Below are 23,756 nucleotides of genomic sequence, written 5' to 3' on the forward strand. Positions count from 1 at the left end.
GTTTTTTCTGCCAAAAATGCGTTTAAAACGTGAGTATTTTCCAGTGTTTTGTTTTTTAGTTTTGTTTTAAGAGTAATGTAGGCTTGAAACAGAGTCCCCCATCTTGTTTCTCTATATATGCCCTAAGAAATTGTCCTGGCATAGGTCCTAAGCTGCCATTTTATTTAAAAAATTGTCCACTGTGCGGTTCCATGTTTTTATGTCAATCACTTCTGTAGCAGATGTGATTAGTTATTAAGACTTACACCGTCTTTTTCCTAACTGCAAGTGCTGCGACCTCAGACTTGGATCTGAAAGTCAAGCTTTGTTTTCACTGGTTTTATATATAGATCCCGTGAGCCAAACACATCTCTGGCTTACATCTGTGATCTCCCATTTTGTTCATTTGTGATGCAGAAAAGTAACTGAGGGCAGAGTTTGGCCATACAATTATTACTTTATTTTGACATGGAAGTCAGAAGGAAATCATACACACAGTTTCCTTCTCAGCTACCTTTTGCGCAACATGGGCATTTCAAATACTACGCTGTCTGCTCTCATTGCCTGATAGTTATGGTCAGGTCTTCAGGTTGTAAAAGTCAACATAGCTTCACTGAAGTCAAGTAATGCTTCAGTGGAACTGTGCTGATTTCCATTAGTTGAGGATATTGGCCCTTTTATATCTGGTCTGTTTTTCAAATTAATGTATAGGGAGCCATGATTTGAGTTGTTTTTTTGCCAAATGCTCTTGGAACGAAAAGTAGATGACTTCTAAATGTTGAACTAAGAAACTAGTGAAGCATACGTAAATGTACAGGGATCGTAGGAGAGTGTTCTTTTTTTTTGTACTCTGGAAAACAATGCCTTTCCTTTTGTAGGATCCAGGTGGGCTCCAACGAAAAGAGGCAGGTGCTTCACCAGGTTATGCATGTTTTCGTCCTGCAAGAGTGGTATCATCCACATCAGAGGAGGAAGAAGCATTTACTGAAAAATTTCTCAAAATTAATTGCAAGTACATGACTTACGGCAAGGTACTTAAACTCCTCACTCTAACTCTTAAACCGTTCTGTATGTTTTTAGATAAACTTTCAAGTTCTATTTTTTTTTGTAAAATGTGAAGTACAAGTAATTCACTTCATTGTAATAGACCGCTATTTATTTCATACATTTTTGCTAAGCATTTTCTCTATATTCTCAGACTCTTTAGCCTCTGCAAATCAAGAGAACTGATTTATAATGCAACTAGTTGGGACAGGTTGCCTTGTAGCAACATTGTAAGGTGACTGCATGTACGTTAAGGACATATAGGTTGTATAACCCTCCCATACTAGCAGTCCCTAAGGGTGGCTTCCTAGTTGGACTCTGATGACAGTATATATGTACTTGTCTTTAAGTACATATTTCTTGTTGCCTTAAAATTTAGGGTTTAAGTTTGTTTGTTAGGATTATAAATAGTCTTTGCATCCACTTTGTGTGTGTGTGTGTGTGTGTGGTATATAAAATATATTAAAAAAAATTTAAAATCTCATATGCAATGGCAGTATCCCAAGTATAGCAAAAAGTCCCTTGTATGGTTAGAGCATGTCTTCTGAAGCAAATGTCCCAAAGTCTGATAAGCTTTAGCCCAGTTCACAAGCATTGGAGCTCTCTCCAAGTATGCTGGAGGCAACTGATTGATCTACTAGGAACTGCGATATTCCTCCAAAGCCTTCAGGTAAGTCCACTAATGAAGAATTCCGTGTCACCAGAAATTATTGGATCTAGGAAGTGGATCAACAAGTCCTGGGGAGTCTGAGGTGCTTTGTCTTAATGGAGGCAACTCATTCAGCTTGCATTCAAAGTCTTTTTGATTGTTTTCTCAGTATGCTCTTTCAGCCTGCTGGGCTATAGATAAAGCTTCTGTTAGTCCTCAATCCAGGCCTATACTAGGAGCACTTAGTTGCTACAGCTATACCAGTATAGTGTATTAGCAAAGCACTGTTAGTGTGGACTCAGCTGATGCAGGCCGAACTGCACTTCTGCCAGTCTTTTTCCAGCGGTCCCTGAGTGAAATAATGTATGCTAGCATGTTTGGCCCAGTATAACTGCATCTATATTAAGTACTATTGCCATTGCCAGCACAGCTATGTTGGTGGGAGTTTGCACCTCCTCACATCCCTGAATGACTTAGCTATGCTGGCAAAATTTTCATAGTGTGGACCTGTATTCAGCGTACCAAAAAAAAAGCTGTCTTTGCTCATAATCCAGTGTGGTACACAGTGAGGTTTACTTCACTCCTGGTCCTCCTCTCATAGGTGGGACTCAAAATTGTTGGGTATCTCTTTGAGCTCTTATTAGCTTTTCCTTGGGTTTCTCTAAAGTACGTTTTTCAAATTGCCATACTCTCAGGTGGAAGAGGTGAGAACTGCAGGTGTTGGTTATGAACTTTCCATTCAAAAGGAAAAATACTCCTGCTTCTTTATTCAAGTTACTCCCTAAAGATCACCCAGTTACCTTGCTGGTCTTTATTTCTTTGATTCATGTAATAGAATAATAGAAAATTAGGATTGGAAGAGATCTCAGGAGGTCATCTAGTCCAACACCCTACTCTCAAAGCTGGACCAACCCCAACTATATCATCCCAGACAGGGCTTTGTCACACTAGGCCTTAAAAACCTTTAAGGATAGAGATTCCATCACCTCCCTTGGTAATCCATTCCAGTGCTTCACCACCCTCCTTGTGAAATAGTGTTTCCTAATATCCAACCTAGATCTCTCCAATTGCAACTTGAGACCATGGCTTCTTGTTCTGTCATCTGCCACCAGAGAACAGCTAAACTCCGTCCTCTTTGGAGCCTCCCTTCAGATAGTTGAAGGCTGACTCTTCTCTTCTGTAGACTAAATAAGCCCAGTTCCCTTAGCCTCTCCTCATAAGTCATGTGCCCAGCTCCCTAATCATTTTTGTTGCCCTCTGCTGGACTCTCTCCAGTTTTCCACATCCTTTCTGTAGTGGGGGCCCCAAAACTGGATTCAGTCCTCCAAATGTGGCCTCACCAGTGCTGAATAGAGAGGAATAATCACTTCCTTCGATCTGCTGGCAGTGCTCCTACTAATGCAGCCCAATATACCGTTAACCTTCTTGGCAACAAGGGCACACTGTTGACTCATATCCAGCTTTTTGTTCACTGTAATCCCCAGATCCTTTTCTGCAGAACTGCTGCTTAGCAGCCTGTAGCAGTGCATGGGATTCTTCCAGCCTAAGTGCGGAACTTTAAACTTGTCCTTGTTGAACCTCATCAGATTTCTTTTAGCCCAATCCTCCAATTTGTCTAGGTCACTCTGGACCCTATCCCTACCCTCCAAAATATCTACCTCTCCAACCCTCTTATAGACATACATTTTTTCTATTTTGAAAGGGATAAGGGCATTGTGATAGGGTACACAAATCCCACAGTGGGCCGGAAAGGGTTAAAAGATGGTACTGAGCACAGATAGCCCTGCAGAGCATGGTCAAACTGGAGAGAGAGGTTTGAATAGGGAGCAATCCAATTAGAGAGGAGGAGTACAGACCTACCCTGAAGTCTTCTGACAAAGGGGCCGAGAAGCTTCTCTGAGGGAAGAGAATAATATGCTGAGCCTGGCTGGTGCTGATGGCTTGGTTTCTTTTTCATTTTTCTTTTTTCCTTATCTGGGGCCAGAAGCTGAGGGAGGAAAGCAGTAGTAGGAAGTAGCCCAGAGAGGGTAACTCAGAGGCCAAACACTTTTAACCGTCTTAGGTCTCTTGGTCAGGATCTGATGGAGAGGTGGTCTTCAGGCTCCCCTGTCACTGTCCTCAAGAGAGTGGGTGGACTTTAATGAGTAGGCCATGCAGCCCACCAAAGTCCATGTTACAGGCATGTTTACAGAAACAATTCACATGTTTGTGGTCATGTTTAAAAAGATCACTAGGTAATTGTCCTCTTGTGAAGTTAATCCATCGTGAATAGGGCTCTGTGACATCTTCAGCAGCCAGTGTGGCTGACCCCACGGCCAGCTAAACAGCTAGCCCTGGGAACCGCTGCTCTGGTGTTCCTGGGGACAGCCACAGTGGCTGCAGCTGGAGCGGCTCTGCAACCAGCCTCTTGGGTGGCCTTGCAGCCAGCCGGGACAGCACCAACGTCCAGTGCCAGCCTCATTGGCCGCTGTTCTGGTGGCCCCAGGCAGCTGGCCCTGAAGACTGTCCTGAAGTAGCCGCTGGCCCCCTGCACCCCACCTCCTCACCCCCAACACACTCAGACTCACAATCACTCTCTGGCAGGAGCAGCTGGGGAGCCCCTCAAGGCTCCCTCCCCGGCCACTGGTGCCATGGTCTCCTCCCCCAGGTGCTGCGGGCTCCCCCCTGGGGCACCACCCCTCCAGCCATTCTACCCTCCCCCCAGATTCTATTGGGGTCTTTATAGTATAAGTCATGAACAAGTCACTGGCCAGGATTTTTTGTCCATAACCTGTCTGTGACTTTTACTAAAAATACCTGTGATTAAATCGTAGCCTTAATCATGAACTTTTCAAGCCTCTCATTTATTTTGAAGTCTACGCTTCTAGATTTCTACGTTCTGCTCTTTGGTATTTTTACCCTAAATTCTAAACTCTCTCTTTTGGCATCTTGAAGCATTTCCTCCACCTCTACTTGACTGGGAAACCTTCAGAGTTGATAGGTGGTTTGTTCTAATAAAATCTTTATTTCTCCATATTGAACCAGAATTCCCTTCTGTTGTCTGAGCGATGGAAGAGAGTCCCTTTCAGTAGTGCCTAAGGGATTTAGGAGTACAAGTCTAGCTAACTTGTACTCTTAAATCCCTTAGGCACTACTGAAAGTCTCCCTCTTGTTCAGTGTGTTGCTCCACCAGAATTGCTTTTATGAACCTTTCTTATTGAATTAGAGTTTGGGTAGAGATGTTGAAGAAATGGGTTGTTTTGCGTCCTCGCTAATGACATATCTAGATGTGTGTGCTTATCTAACTTAAAGTTCTCTGAGTGCTGGTCCTTGTATTCTACATGTACGTGTGCATGCATGCCATGTGCCAGAGTCTGGGGATTCTAACAAGCTGTGTCCATAGGCCACCACATGTGCAGTAGCTCTCCTCGTGTAGGGGGACCCCCTCCCTATAGTCTGGAACTAAGCCCAGAGTCCCAGGTTCAAGAACTGTCTCCTGCCATTGCTCCTTCTCTGTGAGTGATGATTGCCAGTGCTGTCTCTACTATTTATTGCTGCAAAGTGCAACATCTGTTGCTCATTTCCATTGCAAACACACAAAGCTCATGAGCTTTGATTAAGGAAACACCTGACAGGGAAGTCTGAGGCCATGCTCTGATCTGAGCTAGAGAGTTGTCGTCCCTCCTGCCCCCTCCCAATATATTGGACCAATCAGATAAGCTTGTGCTCAAAAGGGACACTGCTCAGGAGCAGAGTCTACAGCTGCTAAGCCCAAGGACTCATCAATTAGTGTAATGACCCAACCATTCCCAGTCTCTGTTTAAACCTAAGTTAATTGTATCTAATTTGCATATTAATTTGAGTTCAGCAGTCTCTCTATGGACTCTGTTTTTGAAGTTTTTTTGTTGCAAAATTGCCACCTTCAAGTCTGTCACTGAGTGGTTAGAGAGGTTGAAGTGTTCTCCCACTGGTTTTTGAATGTTATGATTCCTGATGTCAGATTCTATTTCCCTATATTAAGTTCTCCTCATACCTTCTGTAGGTCATCTCAATTATCACTTCAAAAGTTTTTTTTCTCCTGCTGACGATAGCTCATCTCGATTGGACTCTTCCAGTTGGTATACATACTTTCAGCTTTTCATGTTCTCTGTATGTATAAATATCTCCTGTCTGTGTCTTCCATTCTATGCATCTGAAGAAGTAAGCCGTAGCCCACGAAAGCTTATGCTGAAATAAATGTTAGTCTCTAAGGTGCCACAAGTACTCCTGTTCTTTTTGCGGATACAGACTGACACGGCTGCTACTCTGAATCTTCGCTTAATGTTGTAGGTATGTTCCTGAAAAATGTCACTTTAAGCAAAATGATGTTAAGCAAATCCAATTTCCCCATAAGAATTAATGTAAATGGGGGAGGGGGTTAAGTTTCATGGATTTTTTTTCTTTTTTGCCACAAGTTTTAAACAGCAATGATTGTGAAGCCTGGTTGAGGTGGTGGAGTCAGAGGGTGGGATATTTCCCAAGAAATGCTTTGCTGCTAAATGATGAACTAGCACTCGGCCGAGCCCTCAAGGCTTAACATGTTGTTAATGTAGCCTCATACTCTACAAGGCAGCATGAATGGAGGGAGGAGAGACAGCATGGCAGAGAGAGACAGAGACACACACGATGTGTGTCTGTGTGAGAGAGACTTGTATTGCCCCTTAAAATATGCTGACTGCACTCTTAAGTACATTTCATTTTTAAGTAGATCAGCAAGTTGAGACAGCAGCTGCTGCCAGCAAGCTCCCTCCTTCCTGAGCCCTGTCATGTCCCCCCACATTCTGCAGAGAGAGGGTACAGGAGTAGGGGGAAGGAGACACCCTGACAGTAACACCCCTTTTCCTCCTCACCTCTGCACAGCAAGCAGAAGGCTCCTGGGAGCAGCACATGGTAGTGAGGGGAGGGACAGCAGAACTGCTCCACAATTGATAGCCTGCTGGGCAGCTGCCACACAGGGAACTTAGGGTAGCTGATGGGAGTCGGGGGCTGCCAGTCCAGCCCTGGTCCCATACCCCCGCTCCCCAGCTAACTCCAACGTGAAGTGAGGAGTTACTGTAAGAGGCACTCTCATAGTTGCAAAGACAGATCCTTGTCCAGATCTGCCCATAAAAGAAGGGATCCCTCCTTGAGCATATCCAGGCCTTTGTGTGAAGATCTGATGGCTCTAGGACCTCTAAAGATCCCCATGCTGGAGGGTAAAGCCTATAAGAAAATGGATCAATCAGCATCGTGAATGGCTTCAGCTCTGAAACACAAGGACTGACACTAACCACCTCCAACCAGAAGTGCTGGACCTGATTTTTACTCTGTACTGGCCCGTCCTTCAAAAGACTGCCCCATTACAACTTCCCAAGATGCATCCTAGCCATCAGTCCTGACTGTCAGAATGCCCCAAACACTGGGTTGTACAGACACCTACACTACACTGGAGGATGTTTTGCTTTCTTGCCCTCTGTCTCCTCTCCAGCCCATTCCTCCTGAGGGATATTGCCACACTGGAGGATGAAACTGCATCGGTGACCTTAGGACATCTCCTCTCCAACTCCCAGGCAGGAGTACCGACCCTCTGGTACCGTTGGCTCAACCAGCGGAGTGAGAGCAGTTCTTAGACTGAGTCGGACACTCTGACTGGTCCATCACCTCCTAGTAAAAAGCTGAGCCCTGAAAGGCAGTCAGATCTGAGCAGCATCCTGCCAGATATGACTTTCCCAGGGGCTGCTGGTACATGATATCCTGGAGTCCCCCCTATCCAGTCCCTCCTTTTGGCCTTATTGGGGCCCTTGGAGCCCTCAGGAAGGTGCCCCACCTCCATCCATGAATTATACCACAACTCTCCAATGCTGCATCCACTGAATCTGTCGGAGTACAAGGAGGAGAACGCTGATGTGAATCTTCAGGTATCAATAAGCCCTAGGGCTGTCAAGCGATTTAAAAAAAATTAATCACGTGATTAAACAATAATAGAATACCATTTATTTTAAATGTTTTTGGATGTTTTCTACATTTTTCAAATATATTAATTTAAATTACAACACAAAATACAAAGTCTGTACTGCTCATTTTATTTTTGATTATGATAGTTGCACTGTAAAAAAACACAAGAAATGATATATTTCAATTCACCTAATACAAGTACTGTAGTGCAATCTCTTTATAATGAAAGCTGAACTTACAAATGTAAAATTACGTACAAAACAAACTGCATTAAAAAATAAAACAATGTAAAACTTTAGAGCCTACAAGTCCACTCAGTCCTACTGCTTATTCAGCCAACTGCTAAGACAAACAAGTTGGGCAGCATTATCTCCTGCAAATTTTAACCAATGTCTTGTTTACAGTGTCACCTGAAAGTGAGAACAGGTGTTTCATGGCATCGTTGTAGCCAGCATCACAAGATATTTATGTGCCAGATGGAGGTTTATATGTCCCTTCATGCTTCAGCCACAGTTCCAGAAGATACGTGTTTATGCTGAAGATGGGTTCTGCTCGATAACAATTCAAAGTGAAGTGGACTGATGCATGTTCATTTTCGTCATCTGAGTCAGATGCCACCAGCAGAAGTTTGATCTTTTTTGGTGGTTCGAGTTTTGTAGTTTCCACATCAGAGTGTTGCTCTTTTAAGACATCTGAAAGCATTCTTCACACCTCATCCCTCTCAGATTTTGGAAGGCACTTCAGATTCTTGAATCTTGGGTCGAGTATCTATCCTTAGAAATCTCACAATAGTACCTTCTTTGCGTTTTGTCAAATCTCCTGTGGATATGATCTTAAAACGAACATGTGCTGGGTCATCATCCAAGACTGCTATAACATAACCTGCATTCTGCCATATATTTTAAACAGAACACGAGACATACAATTCTCCCCCAAGGAGTTCAGTCACAAATTTAATTAATGCATTGTTTTTTTAATGAGTGTCGTCAGCATGGAGGCATGTCCTCTGGAATGGTGACTGAAGCATAAAGGGGCATATGAATTATTAGCATATCTGGCATGTAAATACCTTGCAACTCGAGCTACAAAAGTGCCATCAGAATGTCTGGTCTTACTTTCAGGTGACATTGTAAATAAGAAGCAGTCAGTAGTATCTCCTGTAAATGTAAACAAACTTGTTTGTCTTAGCAGTTGGCTGAATAAGCAGTAGGACTGAGTGGACTTGTAGGCTCTAAAGTTTTACATTGTTTTGTTTTTGAGTGCAGTTATGTAACAAATAAAATCTACATTTGTAAGTTACACTTACATTATAAAGAGATTACACTATAGTATTTGTATGAGGTAAATTCAAAAATACTATTTCTTTTTTGTTTCATTTTTACAGGGCAAATATTTGTAATAAAAAATATAAAATGAGTACTGTACACTTTGTATTCTGTGTTGTAATAGAAATCAATATATTTGAAAGTGTAGAAAAACATCCAAAATATTAAATAGAATACCGGTTGAATTTATTAAACAGTGTGATTAATTGTGATTAATTTTTTTAATTGCAGTTAATTTTTTTGTTAATCATGTGAGTTAACTGCGATTGACAGCCCTCATAAGAACTTCAACCTTGTCTCCTAATGAAGCTGTTACTCTATCCTCACCATCTCTGTCTGAGAAATCTAGGCAGTACCAGGAACTACTTCAGAGGATAGTCAATGATCTCCATATAGCATTAGATGAAGTTCAGGACTCCTAGCACTGGCTCCTCGCTGTTCTGCAGCATACAGATCCAAGCAAGGTGGTGCTCCTGGTTAATGAGGCCATCATGGAACCAGACTGAGTGGTCTGGCATACCCCAGCATCATGTGCCCACACATCTAAGAAGGTGAGACACTGGTTTGTCCCTGCCAAAGAGACTGAACTTCTTTTCTCCCGCCAAGTACCTAACTCTCTGGTTGTACAGGCAGCCACAGAGAAAGCTAGATTGTAATGTGTGGTGAAAGGCAAAGTATTGTCATGGGTCAAAACCTGGCTAGGAGACAGAAAGCAAAGTGTAGTATTGAATAATGAATTTAAACTTTTGCCATGATTTAACATGAGGCAGGAGAATCCCAAGTTTCTGAATATCATAGAGGAACAGCAGCTCTGCTACAGTTAAGGTTGAGAGTTGCATACTGTTTAAAAGGTTATTTGAAGTAATAAAATCAAATGCTGACTCAGGCAAGGATTGGGATTAATGGTAGAAATGTGGGGTTATTTTGAGTAGCAGTTCCCAAGATAAAACCCCCTTAAATAAAACTCCCCAGCATTTTACAAAATCACCTGGTGGTTCTAATGTTTGTGTGTGCAGCTGGGATACTCTGTATTGTCACTTGGTGCATAGCATGGCACCCCTTTTGCAGGGAAACATTGAAGAAGTTACTCAGGATTAAGCTTGGAATTCAAGATCAGCATGTCAGTAACTGAAGCCAGAAAGTCAAATGTTGCACGTGCACTAAAACTAGAGCTCTGTTAAAGTGCTTTCAGGCAGTCTGTCACAATAACCTGGTGGAAGGAGATATGTTGTGCCCATTGAACCTGAACTGTTACAGGGGTTCTCTCAACAAAATTTTTGGTGGCCTCAGAGTATGGCCACCAACTCTTTCTGGTGGCCACTGTGATAATTTTTCCTAAAATTCCTAATTAACTTTAGGAAAAACAAATAAATATGTACATTTACGTGTCCAAATCATTGTAATTTATTTATGTAGAGTTTTTTATAGACTCAATAATAAAAATAACATACTGTTCTCTCTCTTCTTTATTAGACCTAAACAGAATTAGAAACAAATAAGATGCTTTGTGTGTTCTTGTTTTTGCTCTGTTTTCTTTTGAGGTTTTTTTAAGACTTGCCAGTTAGTAAGTCTGCTTTTGTGAAAATTGATATTTGTATGTTAATACCACTTTTTATAGCAGCAGACTTGCTAATTAGCTAGCTAACTAGCTGGGAGGCAGAGAAAAGTGATATTAGCAAATATCACTTTTCAAAACAGACTTACTCAGCCCTGGCAAGCTGGGGGACAAATTAAGCTCTGGATGGGAAGGTGGGCAGGGAGTGATGGGGGAAGGGGTCAAGCAAGGCAGCGGGTGTCGGGGGATGAATGGGGAGGTCGAGAGGCAGCAGATGCAATGGAATGGGTGCATGAGGGGCCACGGGCAGTGGGGTAGTAGTAAGCCCTGCATTCACGGACCACAGCTCTGCACTCGCATGACCAAAGTCTGGGGCCACAGAGGACGTAACAGGGACCAGGAGCAATTTGGGGGGTGTGTGTGTGGAATGGCGACTGCGGGGTCAGCACCTGCTGCTGCACAGCTGGGAACTGGGGTCCTGCAGCTGGAGCCTGAAACCCTGTGGCGAAGGAATGGAGCTCACCACCCCCCACTCCAGGCTGAATCCCAAGCCCCACCGCCCCCGGCAAGATGGGGAACTCAGAGCAGCTGCCTGCTTCTCTGGCATTTGTGGTTCCAGAGAGGGGTAGGGCCAAACCTGGGGTAGGGCCCGACCTCTGCCCCCCCGCCCCCCTACACACACACCAGTCACTACGTAGGAGGTTGTGGCCACATGTGGCAATGGTGGCCGCATTTGAGAAACCTGTCCTTGGTAGTTTTCAGAGAATGTATGTGTTCATGTTCCTTTCTCTCTGCTTGTGTTCATCAAGGGCCTCTTTGGAAGCTTTGCCCTGAGACCAAAATTTCTGGTTTAAGAGTGGTACATTAAAGTGCTCTAAAATCCACATGCAGATTCTAATTTTATTTTTGAAGTTTTTTCAAGACATTAGTTAATTCGAGAAGATAAAATACTTGAGGTCAGAAGCAGTTAGGGTAAATGTAATTTTCCTGAACGGTGGGAATCAGGTTGATCAAACAGAAGCAAGTCATTGGGATCACTTGATCAAGGGATTCCTAGTAAACAGTGTGCCTAACATGATCTGCTACTAGCATTTCCACATTCCCTAGCTCTGTACCAAAAGTTTTAAGAATATGATGGTCAGACCAGTTGGCAGGTAGGTGGGCAGGGAGCAGATTGAGAGGAGGGTTTGGAGCATTGCAGATAGTGTTGTGGTTGGGAGCATCCAGAGTTTGGGGCTTGTTTCCTTTTCCAGCCCTTGCACCTGAGGTTTGTGCTCTAAGCCAGCTGTAGAAGAGCTAGCACACGCCTCAATAACTATCCTGATTAGTTCAAACGCCAGTTTTTTGAAAATCCAGTTTAATGGCTAGATCTTTGACAAAGGAACTGGGTGTCCAGAAAAATAGCTTTTCTGTGATACGTTAACAAATATTGTCCTCAGAGGCCTTTGCTGTCTGGGAACACTGAAGCACTTACAGAACAGAGTCATAAAGAGGAAAGCTGGGCACCTTCTCCTCCAGTGACAAATTTGAGGGGGAAGGGAAATGGATTCATTTTTGCCTTTCTCCTCTCTTGCCTGATTTCTCCCCATGGCTTCTCCGCCAGTCCAAGGGAGGAGGCTCTAGGGCTCCTTTTTCCTTTACTGTTCCTCTCCTCCCCCCCCAGGGGAGGAAACAAGAAATACTCATTCCTCCATCCTACTTCCAGTAGTGGGGAATGGGGTCCAGTCTTACCTTTCTCTCCTGCTCCTGCAGTTTGTAGGGGAAAGGGGGAGGCCAGGGTAGTGCAGGAGAGCGTGGGGAAGAAAGGAGGAGGTGTGACAAACGAAATTCAGTACGGATAATGCAAAGTAATGCACTCTGGAGGGAAAAAATGTAACTGCTTACACTTTCTAGGATTCTAAATTAACTGTACTTCTACAGGTAAGGGACTTGAGTGTCAGTGAAGTCTTCTGCTCAATGAGGAGATGGAGTCAAATAGTAAACAATATGATGGGATGCGTAAGGAATGAGATGGTGAATAATATGGAGAATACTATAGAGCATTTATATAAATCTGGGGTGCGGTCCCATATAGAATACTGTAATGGGCACCCAGGTCTCAAAAGGTTACTGCTGTATTCAAGAAGGTTCGGAAAAGGAGAATGGGAATTATTGAGAAAGCAGAGGAAAAACTCCCATGAAGAGAAACTGAAAAAATTAGGAGTGTATCTTAGAAAGGAGGTGAATAAGAGGGGACATGATAAAAGAATGAACATAGAGAGCTTCAGTCACGTCTTGTCTCATGACACAAGAACAAGGTGAAATCAAATGAAATCAAAAGGTTACAAATTTAAAACCAATAAAAGGAAATGCTTTTTCACACAACATAGAATTAAACTGTTGTGCTCTCTGCCATAGGAAGTTGATCTTAAGAACTGAAGATTCAAAAGGGGATTAGACACTCTTATACTCACATCCAGAATATTAGTGTGTTAATCCTTAGAAATTTAGTGGAAGGAATATTAAACCTCATGCTTCAGTGCTTAAACCAATCTTCAATTACTAGAAATCAGGATGAGACGTAATACGGGAGTGTCACCACTCCACACCTGCATTTTTGTCTCATTCTTAAACCTTGTTCTCGAGCGTTTGGTGCTGACCACTGGGCCAGACAGGATACTGGACTGGATAGATCTTTGGTCTGATCCAGTCTGGTGATTCCATGTTTCTCACATGGAAGTAATTGTCTATAAGGAATATGCTTTCATGGATAATTTTTATTTGTAAACTGCTCCTGGAGGAAACCTGCACCTCTGTGTGTGCACGCAGAATTCATGTCCCCGCAGATTTCTTTGCTTCCCTGCAGAAAAAGAGAAGCAAAGGGAAGCTGTACGAGTGGTCACACAACCCTCCCCAGCAGTCCTTTCAGGCACCTGGAGTAGCCGATGGAGAGGTAAATCACTGCGGAGGCACAGGATGGGACTGGGGACACCCCCAACCAGTGGCTCCTACTTTGCACCAGGCTCAGCTGCTAGTACAAGTTGGGGAGGACAGGACTTATTCTTCCCCTGCATGGAGCAGCCAGGGCAAGGTAAGATGCAACCCCAGCCCCAGAAATCTCTTCGACTGCAGGAAGCTCCGCGCTCCACCTCCCCACTTCCTGCCTCCATCACTTCTCTCTCCTATGTGGGGGAGGGATCCCTGTACAGGGAGCTGCTCCCCTGTCCACCTGACCCTCTCTCCCCCTGCCAAGACCTCTGCACCCAGAACACCCATTACACCTGTACCACTGCCAAGCCCCCCCACCCACCCTCATCTGGATCCCCACCCCTGCGCCCAGAGGGCCCCTGCACTCAAACCTCCACCCCAATGAGACCCCTGACTTGTCCCCTGCACCTGGATCCCCACCCCACTGAGCCCACAACCCAGCTTCATCCAGACCTTCACCCCACCAAGCCCCAATCCCTCCACTGAGCCCCAACTACCTTCACCTGTACCTCCCTGCAGAGTCCCATTGCCCCTGCACCCAACGCCCCCGTACCCAGATTGCCCCACACAGAACCCTCTCACACCACACCTGGTTTCCGTCCCCCATGCCCCACTAAGCCCCTCCCTACTTGGATCTTGCTGAGCTGAGCCTGCTTGCCCCACACCTGGATCGGAAGCCAGAGCTTGGTGGGTGAGTGTGAGACTGTCCCTCTTGCTTACTATCTTGGTGCACCTGGCATGAAAGCATAGGGCCCTGGGGTGTTTCTGGGGCAGGCCTGACCCTTGAATTGTGTCAGGGTCGGGTGCAGCCTCACTGCCAAGTCTGTGTTGAGGGAAGAAAGGGGAACGCTGCGGGGTCATCTTGCACCTCTATGCAACCAGTGGCCTGTGCTCCCCACTGCCATGCTGGAACTTCCACATTTATTTATTGACATATAAAATATGCAGAATTTTAAAATATTGTGCACAGAATTTTTTTTATTATTGTTTGGTGCAGAATTCCCTCAGGAGTAGTAAATTGGGTATCTCACTTTCACTCTCTCACACACATTTTATCAATCAAGTTAATTAGGAGCTAGAACAGTCCAAGCCATTATTTGAGAGAGAGCTCCCATCATTCAAGGAGAACTAGCCAATCTAGAATTAGAAATTCTCTTACTACCAACTGGCTAGATCCTCTGAATGCTCCCACATCTTTCTGGCCTGGTACTATAGACCCTCAGAATTTCACGAGTGCTCTACTTTGAGTTTTGCTTTCCACACCAGGCATGATATCCTGTTGCTGAAAGGAGGAACAAAGACTTTACAGTTCAGTAATCCAACCAGGTTATGTTAACTTATTGTCACATTTGCATCTCAGAATTTTTTTGTTCCTTCCATCAACCCTGTCACCCTTAGACAAAACTGTGATAGGATAGGATTTTTACAAACTGGGACCAAGAGCTGTTAATGTGTTAGAAAACTTCCTTTTCTGTCACTTGTCAAACTTTATCTCAGATAACTGACTGGAAAATGGCCATAAGATATGAAAGGAGATGGGGGTGGGGAGGGTGTGATTGCAAAACCACCAGCACAGTTGGCAGCACACTATTTGATAGTTCAGTTTTATGCTTTTCAAGCCTTAACTTCTCTTGAGACTGCGTTCTCATCACTAAGGTCTTCGTTCATTGGTAGGGACACTAACAGCAGCAGTAAAAAAGTTTCCATGTGCTTCCTGATCACTGTTGGTAGTCTGTACATACCTATGGTCTCAAGTTCCATCAGTTTGGCACAGTCAATGAATATTAAATTCACAGTATGTTTATATTAACTATTTATACTTTATTGTGTGTAATGTATATGAATTAGGGCCGTCAAACTATTACAAAAATTAATCAGTTTTAATCACACCGTTAAACAATAATAGAATACCAATTGCCATTTATTTTAAATATTTTGGATGTTTTTCTACATATTTTCAAATATATTGATTTTTAATTACAACAGAAAATACAAAGTATACAGTTCTCACATTATTTTTTACTACAAATATTTGCACTGTAAAAGCATAAACAAAAGAAATAAAATGTTTCAATTCACCTTATACAAGTGCTGTAGTACGATCTGTTTATTGTGGAAATACAACTTACATATGCAGATTTTTTTTTGTTACATAACTGCTGTCAAAAACAAAACAATATAAAACTTTAGAGCCTACAAGTCCACTCAGTCCTATTTCTTGTTCAGCCAATTGTTAACACAAATAAATTTGTTTATATTTACAGGAGATAGTTTCTTTTATCTTTTGTACAGTACACATACATTAATTAAAAATGTGAGCACTGTACACTTTGTATTGTTGAACTTGAAATCAATATATTCGAAAATGTAGGAAAAAAACCAAAAATATTTGTAATAAATTTCAGTTGGTATTCTGTTGTTTTTTAACAGCGTGATTAAAACTGATTAATTTTTTTATCGCAATTAATTTTTTTGAGTTAATTGGGTGAGTTAAAATGGGATTAATTGACCACCATAATGTGAATCAAATGTGCATATAATAAAGCAAACTTAGTAGTATAGGTTAGAAATCTGAAAGAAGAGACTGTCAAATCAGGAACCATCAGCTATTAAGAAATCCATGATTACACAGGCTTCTTTATTTAACTTGTGTTTAGTCTGTATGAAAAGGAATTAATGGGAATGAGTGAGCTCTCCTACTTTGTATACAGAAGAGCTGTAAAGGTTTTGTGTCAGCTGTGACAAAAGTAGCATCCTGAGGAGGAGTGGTTGTGCATTTTCTTTCACAGCACGGAATGCTTGTCATGATCCCAGTAACATTACAAATCAGAAAGTCCGATGGAAGTATTAGTGATGTATTGGAGGGCCAATGTGTTCCTTTTCAACTACTGAAGCTCTCTGTCGTAGAGATAAGGAAGCTGCCACAAGTTAGTTTTTCTTCAGTGAAAGAAAGAAATAAACCCTGAAATCATTACAGGTCCATAGCTGAATCACAGCAAACAACTTGCCAACAAGACTTGTTAGTTTAAAATAAAACAAAAAAGCTAGGCCAGCTCTTGGTCAAGAATTATGAAATCATACCCTAAGTCTGTTTTTTTCCAGGGAGTCTGGACAGGTTTTCAGCTGTTCCTATTGTGCTTAAACATGAGCCTAAGAACACTATGGAAGTTTATGATGCACATCTAAGGACTTCCAGGGATTTTTTTTTATTCTCTTGTACTGTCTCCCCAGGCCCTGTAATATGGGATATTTGGCTGGAGTTAGAACTTAAATGACTGACTGACACTATTGGCGTTTAGGGAAGAAGCAGGAACATTTTTTCCCAAACTAAATGCTCACGTGCTTTTTGTATTGCAGTTGTAAAACTGGAAAATTTGTCTTCCAGTCACTTCAAGGACAACTACCTAAAGATATAGGTGGCCTTTAATCACCAAACTTATCTTTTTGATTTGTTCTGGGAAACCTCCAAGTACAATAAAACACCTTTTCTTTGAGTTTGTCCTTTCCCCAAGGATATTAGCAGATTTTCATTTTGGCTGTAGGCCCATCAGCAGAAAGTGCATTTATAATCCTCTGTGCCTCAGAGATTAGCTTATAAAAGCAAAGTCCTATCCAAGTTCGTCAAAACTGTTAGGGTTTATCCTTGAAATAAATTTATTCCTTCATACTTCTCTTTGGTGTAAATGGAGACAAACTGTTTTAGCTATTGTGGTAATACCTTGTAAATGTGAAAAACGTGTCTGTCAGTATGTGGCAAGGTGAACTATAGCAGAAGTAAACATACAGCTGATGCTTCACATGTACCCTTTTGGATACTGTTTTAGTCTCTAGGATTCCCTTAACCAACATAAAAATGGCTTACAAAATTATTTCGTCTTGGTGACTGAAATCTGTTTTTCATATTGGTGAGTGAAATAGCACTTTGTATTTTTGTTTTTCACCATCATGTTAAAAAGTGGCACATGTAGGGTGGAGAGGGTTCTACGTGGCCTGGTAAACTTTCCTGACTATCTTGAAAGTCATGCATCCGATGAAGTGGGTATTCACCCACGAAAGCTCATGCTCCAATACATCTGTTAGTCTATAAGGTGCCACGGGACTCTTTGCTGCGGCTGTCTTGAAGTGTCTGCAAATCCATAACTGAGAGCATGTATATGTCTCTCCACTTTAAATAAAGTTAAGCAGTTTGTCAGTGTAGGCAATAACAGTCAAGATGACAACTGTTCACTAATGAAAAATGCTTTGCTTTTAGTGCTGGCATTGTGTCCTTCAACACTGTGTCCTTGATCCAGTAAGGAAGAGCTACATAGTAAACAGCCCAAGTAGAGATAAAGATCCAGTCCTGGAAATGTGAATGACCCAGTGCAGGCTATAGTAAACAAATCAGATTTTTTTTTAAAAGTTTGGCGTCGTTTGCCCAGAGCCCTTTTGCTCATGAGCCTGTGTAGCCTCATTGTTCACAGTGTTGATTGTCCTGAAGATGATGAAATGAGGCATGGCTGATGGAGAGCTTGGATTATGCTGAAAGCCATAAAGTAGACTTGCTGGGCTTGAATTTTGGGTTTCCTTTTTCTTTTAAATCCTCACTCACTTCTGTATCTTTGCCAGCTTAATTTTTTAAGTAATTTTCTGTTCAATGTTGACTAGGCTGCAAAGTTTGTCCCAAGCAATGAGTAACCATATCTAGGTAAGTCTCTACTCTTCTTAAGACCAGGATTTTAAGAATAGTATTTTAAAAGTTGTTGCACCTTTTGAGATTGTTTTTAAGAACTGTTGCGCCTCTGAATATCCTGATTCTGATGTTCCGTTCCATTGAGGACTTTTTTTTTCACTTCTGTGATGGTAAACTTTGGCAAAAGACTTATGTGACTTCTGTAAGCGCACTTAAGTACTACAGCAATGTAAGCAGTATAAAATTCCTAGGTATGTTTTTAGCCGCCATCCAAGTAATTGCAGGATTTTCTGTCTTAGAGGCAGACTATGGAATGATCTAGATCTGATCTGAATGTTTTTAACTGTGGTTACTACTTAGAACCTCGTAATACTGTGTTGGCCTTCTCTCTGAATCCAGAGTTTGGCTTCTGGTTCCTGGCACCCCAGGCACTGTGATCTTTGCCTTCTCTGCTCTGGACTCTGGCCACACTTAAAAATAAGTACATTAAAAATCCTTAGGATTAGGCTGCAGCAATACCCTTTGTGTAAATTGTTAGATGCTGAACTGCTAGAGGTTAAGTCAGAAAAGACTTAACCATTGGTAGTGATTGATGTACTTCCATGTTTTAAAAGAAGTGAATGTTTAAAATATTCCATCACTTTTATTCAACAGACTTGGTCTCTGTGCATTCTTGGTTCTGTTGCCTTACTTTACTAGTAGAAAAGCCTTTATTCTCCCACAACTCTGGGTGCCTTGTGGTGCTAAGTAAAGTCTCTTCTGTCTCACATCAGTGGAATTATTATTAAAATTGCAGTTGCACAGTCTTTTTGTTGATTGTGCAGGAATCTGAAAGAAGACTACTCTTTGTATTATAGGTTGAGTTTACAGAACCTGTAGTTGGGAGGGGGAAGTGGCAGGGGGAGTGGTCTCGTAAATGGGACAAATTTTCACTTCAGAATGCCACTTTTGCCCATCTAAATGCTCCACTTTATCGCAAAAGATGTTAAATCCCTGAGTGTGTAGTGTACCTATGAACTATTAATTAAAAAAAATTGTCAAATTGAAGTCTAATCACTTTAAAAAATAGAAATATTTTTAATGGTACTACGCCATCTCTTCAGTTTTCCCTACTAATGTTATTTACAACTCACTTTCCTATTTTTAAAATGTGTGTATTTTTTTCTTGTTGTGTGGGTTAGTGGAAAACCCATGCAGATGGGCAGAAGATGATGAATGGCTGGAGGAGAAATAGTGAAATTTTCCTGACATTTTATGTATTGGTAATATGGAAAGCAAAATTGAAAAATATTTTCTAATCTTTGTTATAGTAATCTTAGTTGTTTTGTTAGAAACTTTCAGAAAAGAAGTTTAGTTTATTAAACAGTTTCGGCACCTCACCTAGGAGCTGGCTGAATTTCAGTGGTGAAGGTTTGAGGCTCTTTGAGAATTTGTGATTTCAAAACAAATACACCAGAATATCTAAAATATCTAATGTAATCTGATGCATTAGTGACAACCATTACTCTTAGGTGTCTGTTTCTATTGATTTTCTAAGAATTAAAAAGCTATCTTAATGATCTCTTGCATGCATTGAACAAAAGGGATATTTAGTGTAACATTTTAAGTGAAGTTTATTTTGTAGTATGTTACTTTTAACAATGTAAAAATTAATATTTTTTTACAAAATACAACTTAAAGTATTTATTACATGAATGATCTCTTTATAATTACCTGATTGATGGGTCAATGGATTAGATCAAGCAGAGAGGTTTATGCCAGACATAAAGGGTATGTCAACACTGCAAAAGATGAGCTATGACTTGGGCTCCTTTATGGGGCAAAATACCCCCCTTGCGAGGTCTCAGAGCTCAGGACTGAGCCCAAACATCTACGCACTGTAATACGCACTGCTGCAGGTCGTCTCTTGCAGTGTAGAGGTACACCTCTACCCCAATATGACGTGACCCAATATAACACGAATTCGGCTATAACACAGTATAGCAGCACTCCGGAGGGGCGGAACTGTGCACTCTGGCGGATCAAAGCAAGTTTGATATAACGTGGTAAGATTTTCTTTTGGCTCCCGAGGACTGCGTTATATCAGGGTACCACTTAGTATGAGGGGAAGCGGAGGCAAATGGCTAGCATAAAATACTTTCTCTGGCTTGTCCAGTTCAGAGGTAACTCTGAGAAGGGTCAAGCAGCAAACCTTTGAAACAGTGACTCTTTAGGATCTGAGTAAGCTTCAGAAGAAACTTATGGTCACCATCTGTAGACGAACATCTCATTTCCGGGGCTTTGCTCAGCACACTTGCTGGAATTCTTGAACACTCAACAGCTCAATTAATGTGTAGGGCCATCAAGTAGGGAAGAGTTGAGATTTTTCTTCTTGAAAAGTGGGCAGCATTGGTTCACATCCACTTGAAGAAAGAAGGTATTATCTCCAACAATAGGGACTAGTTTGGTTGCAGAGCACAAGAAGGTGTTGTGGCATTATCGTTGGCTAGCAAAGTTTTACTTTAGTATGGACAAACCCCAGAAAAGATGCTATTCTCATAGGAAAGGTGTTTTAAAGTAGTTTTCTTTAGTTAAAGAACTAAGGATAAACTAAAACTTGAAGGAAACCTTTATCATTTTTTTTCCCCCTCTCATTTTAGGGTGCGGTCAATGGTGTGCTGCTAGTGACGCCAAATAATATAATGTTTGATCCACATAAATCTGATCCTATGGTCCAAGAGAACGGCTGCGAAGAGTATGGTATCATGTGTCCAATGGAAGAAGTGATGTCAGCTGCTCTGTATAAAGAAATTGTGGACAGCAAAATAAAGGATTCATTACCTGTGTAAGATAGACTAGTATTTGTAAAACCTGGCAAAAAGTTGTATAGCATCTGCATTAGTAACTATATAGCAAAACAGAGTAAACTTTTTTTGAGAATATCCAAGATTAACTTGGAGAGACCTGGAAAACTGCTTTATTATTTTCATTTTCTTGGTTTATTATATGTTCTACGAACATCAAATTAATTTTATCGTCATCTCCTGGACATCGTCAACTATTTAGAAAGTTAGCATTTGGCAATAGTTACTATATTTTTGCCCATACTTATAATTGCTTTCCTATTCTAACTGTTAACAAACTAACTGTTTGGTGACCACTGCAAAACACAATAGTTTTGAAATAGCCCCAAATCCTTGAGTAATTTTAGATAGAGACCTTAGTTATATCCTTCATGCTTGACTTCCAAAGAAGAAAATGTGCCTCTTTATAAAAAAAAAAAATATGAACAGACCTGAGTATGGTGGGTTTTTTTGTTTTGTTTTGTTGTTTTAATAGTAACAGGAATACAGTGAACAGCAAAGTAAAGGATTAATTATCCATATAAGTGCTGGAGCACTAGAAAAATGAGCAGGATCTTTATCACCCTAATGTCAGTTGATGTATAAAAGGAGTCTGAAGCTTAAGCAACGAGCCTTTTTCTCATATGTTCATTATGTAATAAGTGTGAGGCTTTTTAGTTTTTGTTTTTATAAAGCTTTAAATAGTCTGTCTCGAAATTCCTTCCTCTCAATTTCTTCGGGTTTATTTTAGTCACTTGGTGTTATCCTACTATCTCCAGTTGTCCATATTATGATCCAAAACAGAATAAATGAGACCTGATTATCTTAACATTAAAACAAGGAAAACTTTTTAAAGAATCAGGCTACTCTTAGAAATCATAAAACAAAAGGACACAAACATTTACAGGATATCTTTTTAGGCTGTTTACTTCCTATGTGTAACTCTTTCAAAAGTGTCTTAGTAAAGAACTAACATAAATTCTTGTGTTGTAAGTCAAAGGTAAAGCATCTTTACCTGTGTCTTTGATATATGCCAGAGGAAGATAACCAGATGATGTGGATCAAGATGCCACCTGTAACATCTGTTCAAATGTATTTTTTTCAAACAACATAGATTTTCAGAGAGAAAACTAAAGTTAGACTTTGGCAATGACTACACTACGGAGCTTACAGCTGCGCTGCTGTAGCAGTGCTAGTGCGGACGCTCTAAGCTGGCGGGAGAGCTCTCCTATTGGCTTAATTACTCCAGCCCTGCAACTGGCTGTAGCTATGATGGGGGGGGAAGAAGCTCCCCCGCCAACATAGCGCTGTCCGTACAGGCGCTTAGGTGAGTGTAACTTACATATGTGCGGATGTGTGTTCCAAGGCGTCTTTAACTTTGAAATCCACTTCTTTATAAATATACTGCAAAACAACATGCCAAAGATCCTGAGAAGTCTGAGCTGTAGACTTTGGTTTCTCTATCACAAGTTCTGTAAACCAAAGGAATGAAAATAGAGGTTTAGAATTTAAGGCTCACTCTGTTAGAGTAAATCAGGGTTTGTGCAGGAAGTCTGCAACTTAGCTGTCAAAAATTTAAGCCAAAAATTTCAAAACTGGATATTATAAAACTTGGCAACTTGCTTTCATCTTCATGGTGTCAAAATAAGTACCTACTAAAAATCAGGTATGTTCATACAGATATGGAGGCCTAACTTTAGGCAGTTGAGTTTGAATGTTTTGGTCTTAGAGTGCTAACATACTCAAAATTCATTAATGTTTGTGAGTAGAGCTGTGCAGGAAATGGTTTTCCTGTCCTGGGAAAATATTTGGGAAAAAAAAAATTACTGCCCCTTTATTGGGATGAAAAGTTGAAATCTTGAAAATTTTCACAAATTGAACAAGCCAGAGAATTCAGTTTGAGTCACTTAAAACGTACTATATTTCAATTTTGACCAGTTTAATTTAATGCTTTCCCCTCTAGTAGTCTTAAATTTAGAAACAAAGTAGCTTCATATCAAGAAACTAGAATTAGGGGCCTCTTCAATTTCAGGGTTTTTTGGTGTTTTCTTTTTTTAAATGTTTCAAGTGAAGAAATTCATGAGTCATCCCATACCAGTGAACAGTCTTGGTTTCAACGAATCAGTGTTTTTTGACTGGAAAATAATTGGCCAAAACATTCCCAACCAGCTCTATTTGTAAGGCACTTGGATGCTGGGCAGAAGGGGAGCGGTATAAGTACTTACAGTGAAATTTGCAGTTCAGTTCCCTTTATCCTCTACCTGCACCACCAGATGCTCCCTCTTTGCTCTGCAAGTTAAGTGATGGCTTTCCAGAACCCAGGAAATACCCTTAGAATTTTGCTCAAGTAGATGTTCTGCAGCATGGTAAAATAGGGACAGTCAGGCTACAGTGTTGCTGGTACATTGAGATAGACTTGTCTAGCTCTGCTGCATTCTCCGTAGCTCTAAAATACTTTGAAAACCAAACAGAAACAGTGTCCTCTGGACAAACTGAATTGCAAGGCTTGTAATGACAGAGGTGGTATAAAGAAGCTGTAAAAATGACCCAAAATATCTCATGAAAATTATCAGTCTCTATATAGTAAATTTAACTGTGCTGCATAATGGGGTGGAGAAAGGGAGAGTTGTGAAATCTCCCAGTAGATCTTTGTTGAGAAGTCCTTCCTGATATTTAGGAAAGTCTGGCTTCAGTTTCATCCTATTACTCCTAGTTCAGAGCTCCTTATATCATTGTTAAAATTCCTTTCCCTTCTTAGTGTTTATTTGTACTATGTGTCCATATCCCACCC

The 23,756-nt window shown here is 41.3% G+C and overlaps 1 protein-coding gene across 3 annotated transcripts in view; it reads left to right on the top strand.

Annotated features, from left to right (window-relative positions):
* OXR1 (oxidation resistance 1) overlaps nt 1-23,756 on the top strand; it is a 542,358-nt gene that overhangs the window by 436,142 nt on the left and 82,460 nt on the right. For all 3 annotated transcript variants that reach the window (XM_075063185.1, XM_075063184.1, XM_075063186.1), the window contains 2 exons: nt 858-1,010; nt 20,783-20,967. In XM_075063185.1, the coding sequence (XP_074919286.1) occupies nt 858-1,010; nt 20,783-20,967 (338 nt within the window). The remainder of the gene's footprint in view (nt 1-857; nt 1,011-20,782; nt 20,968-23,756) is intronic.

Source organism: Chelonoidis abingdonii, chromosome 2 (genome assembly GCF_003597395.2).
Source record: "Chelonoidis abingdonii isolate Lonesome George chromosome 2, CheloAbing_2.0, whole genome shotgun sequence".
In the NCBI taxonomy this organism is placed as follows: Eukaryota; Metazoa; Chordata; order Testudines; family Testudinidae; genus Chelonoidis; species Chelonoidis abingdonii.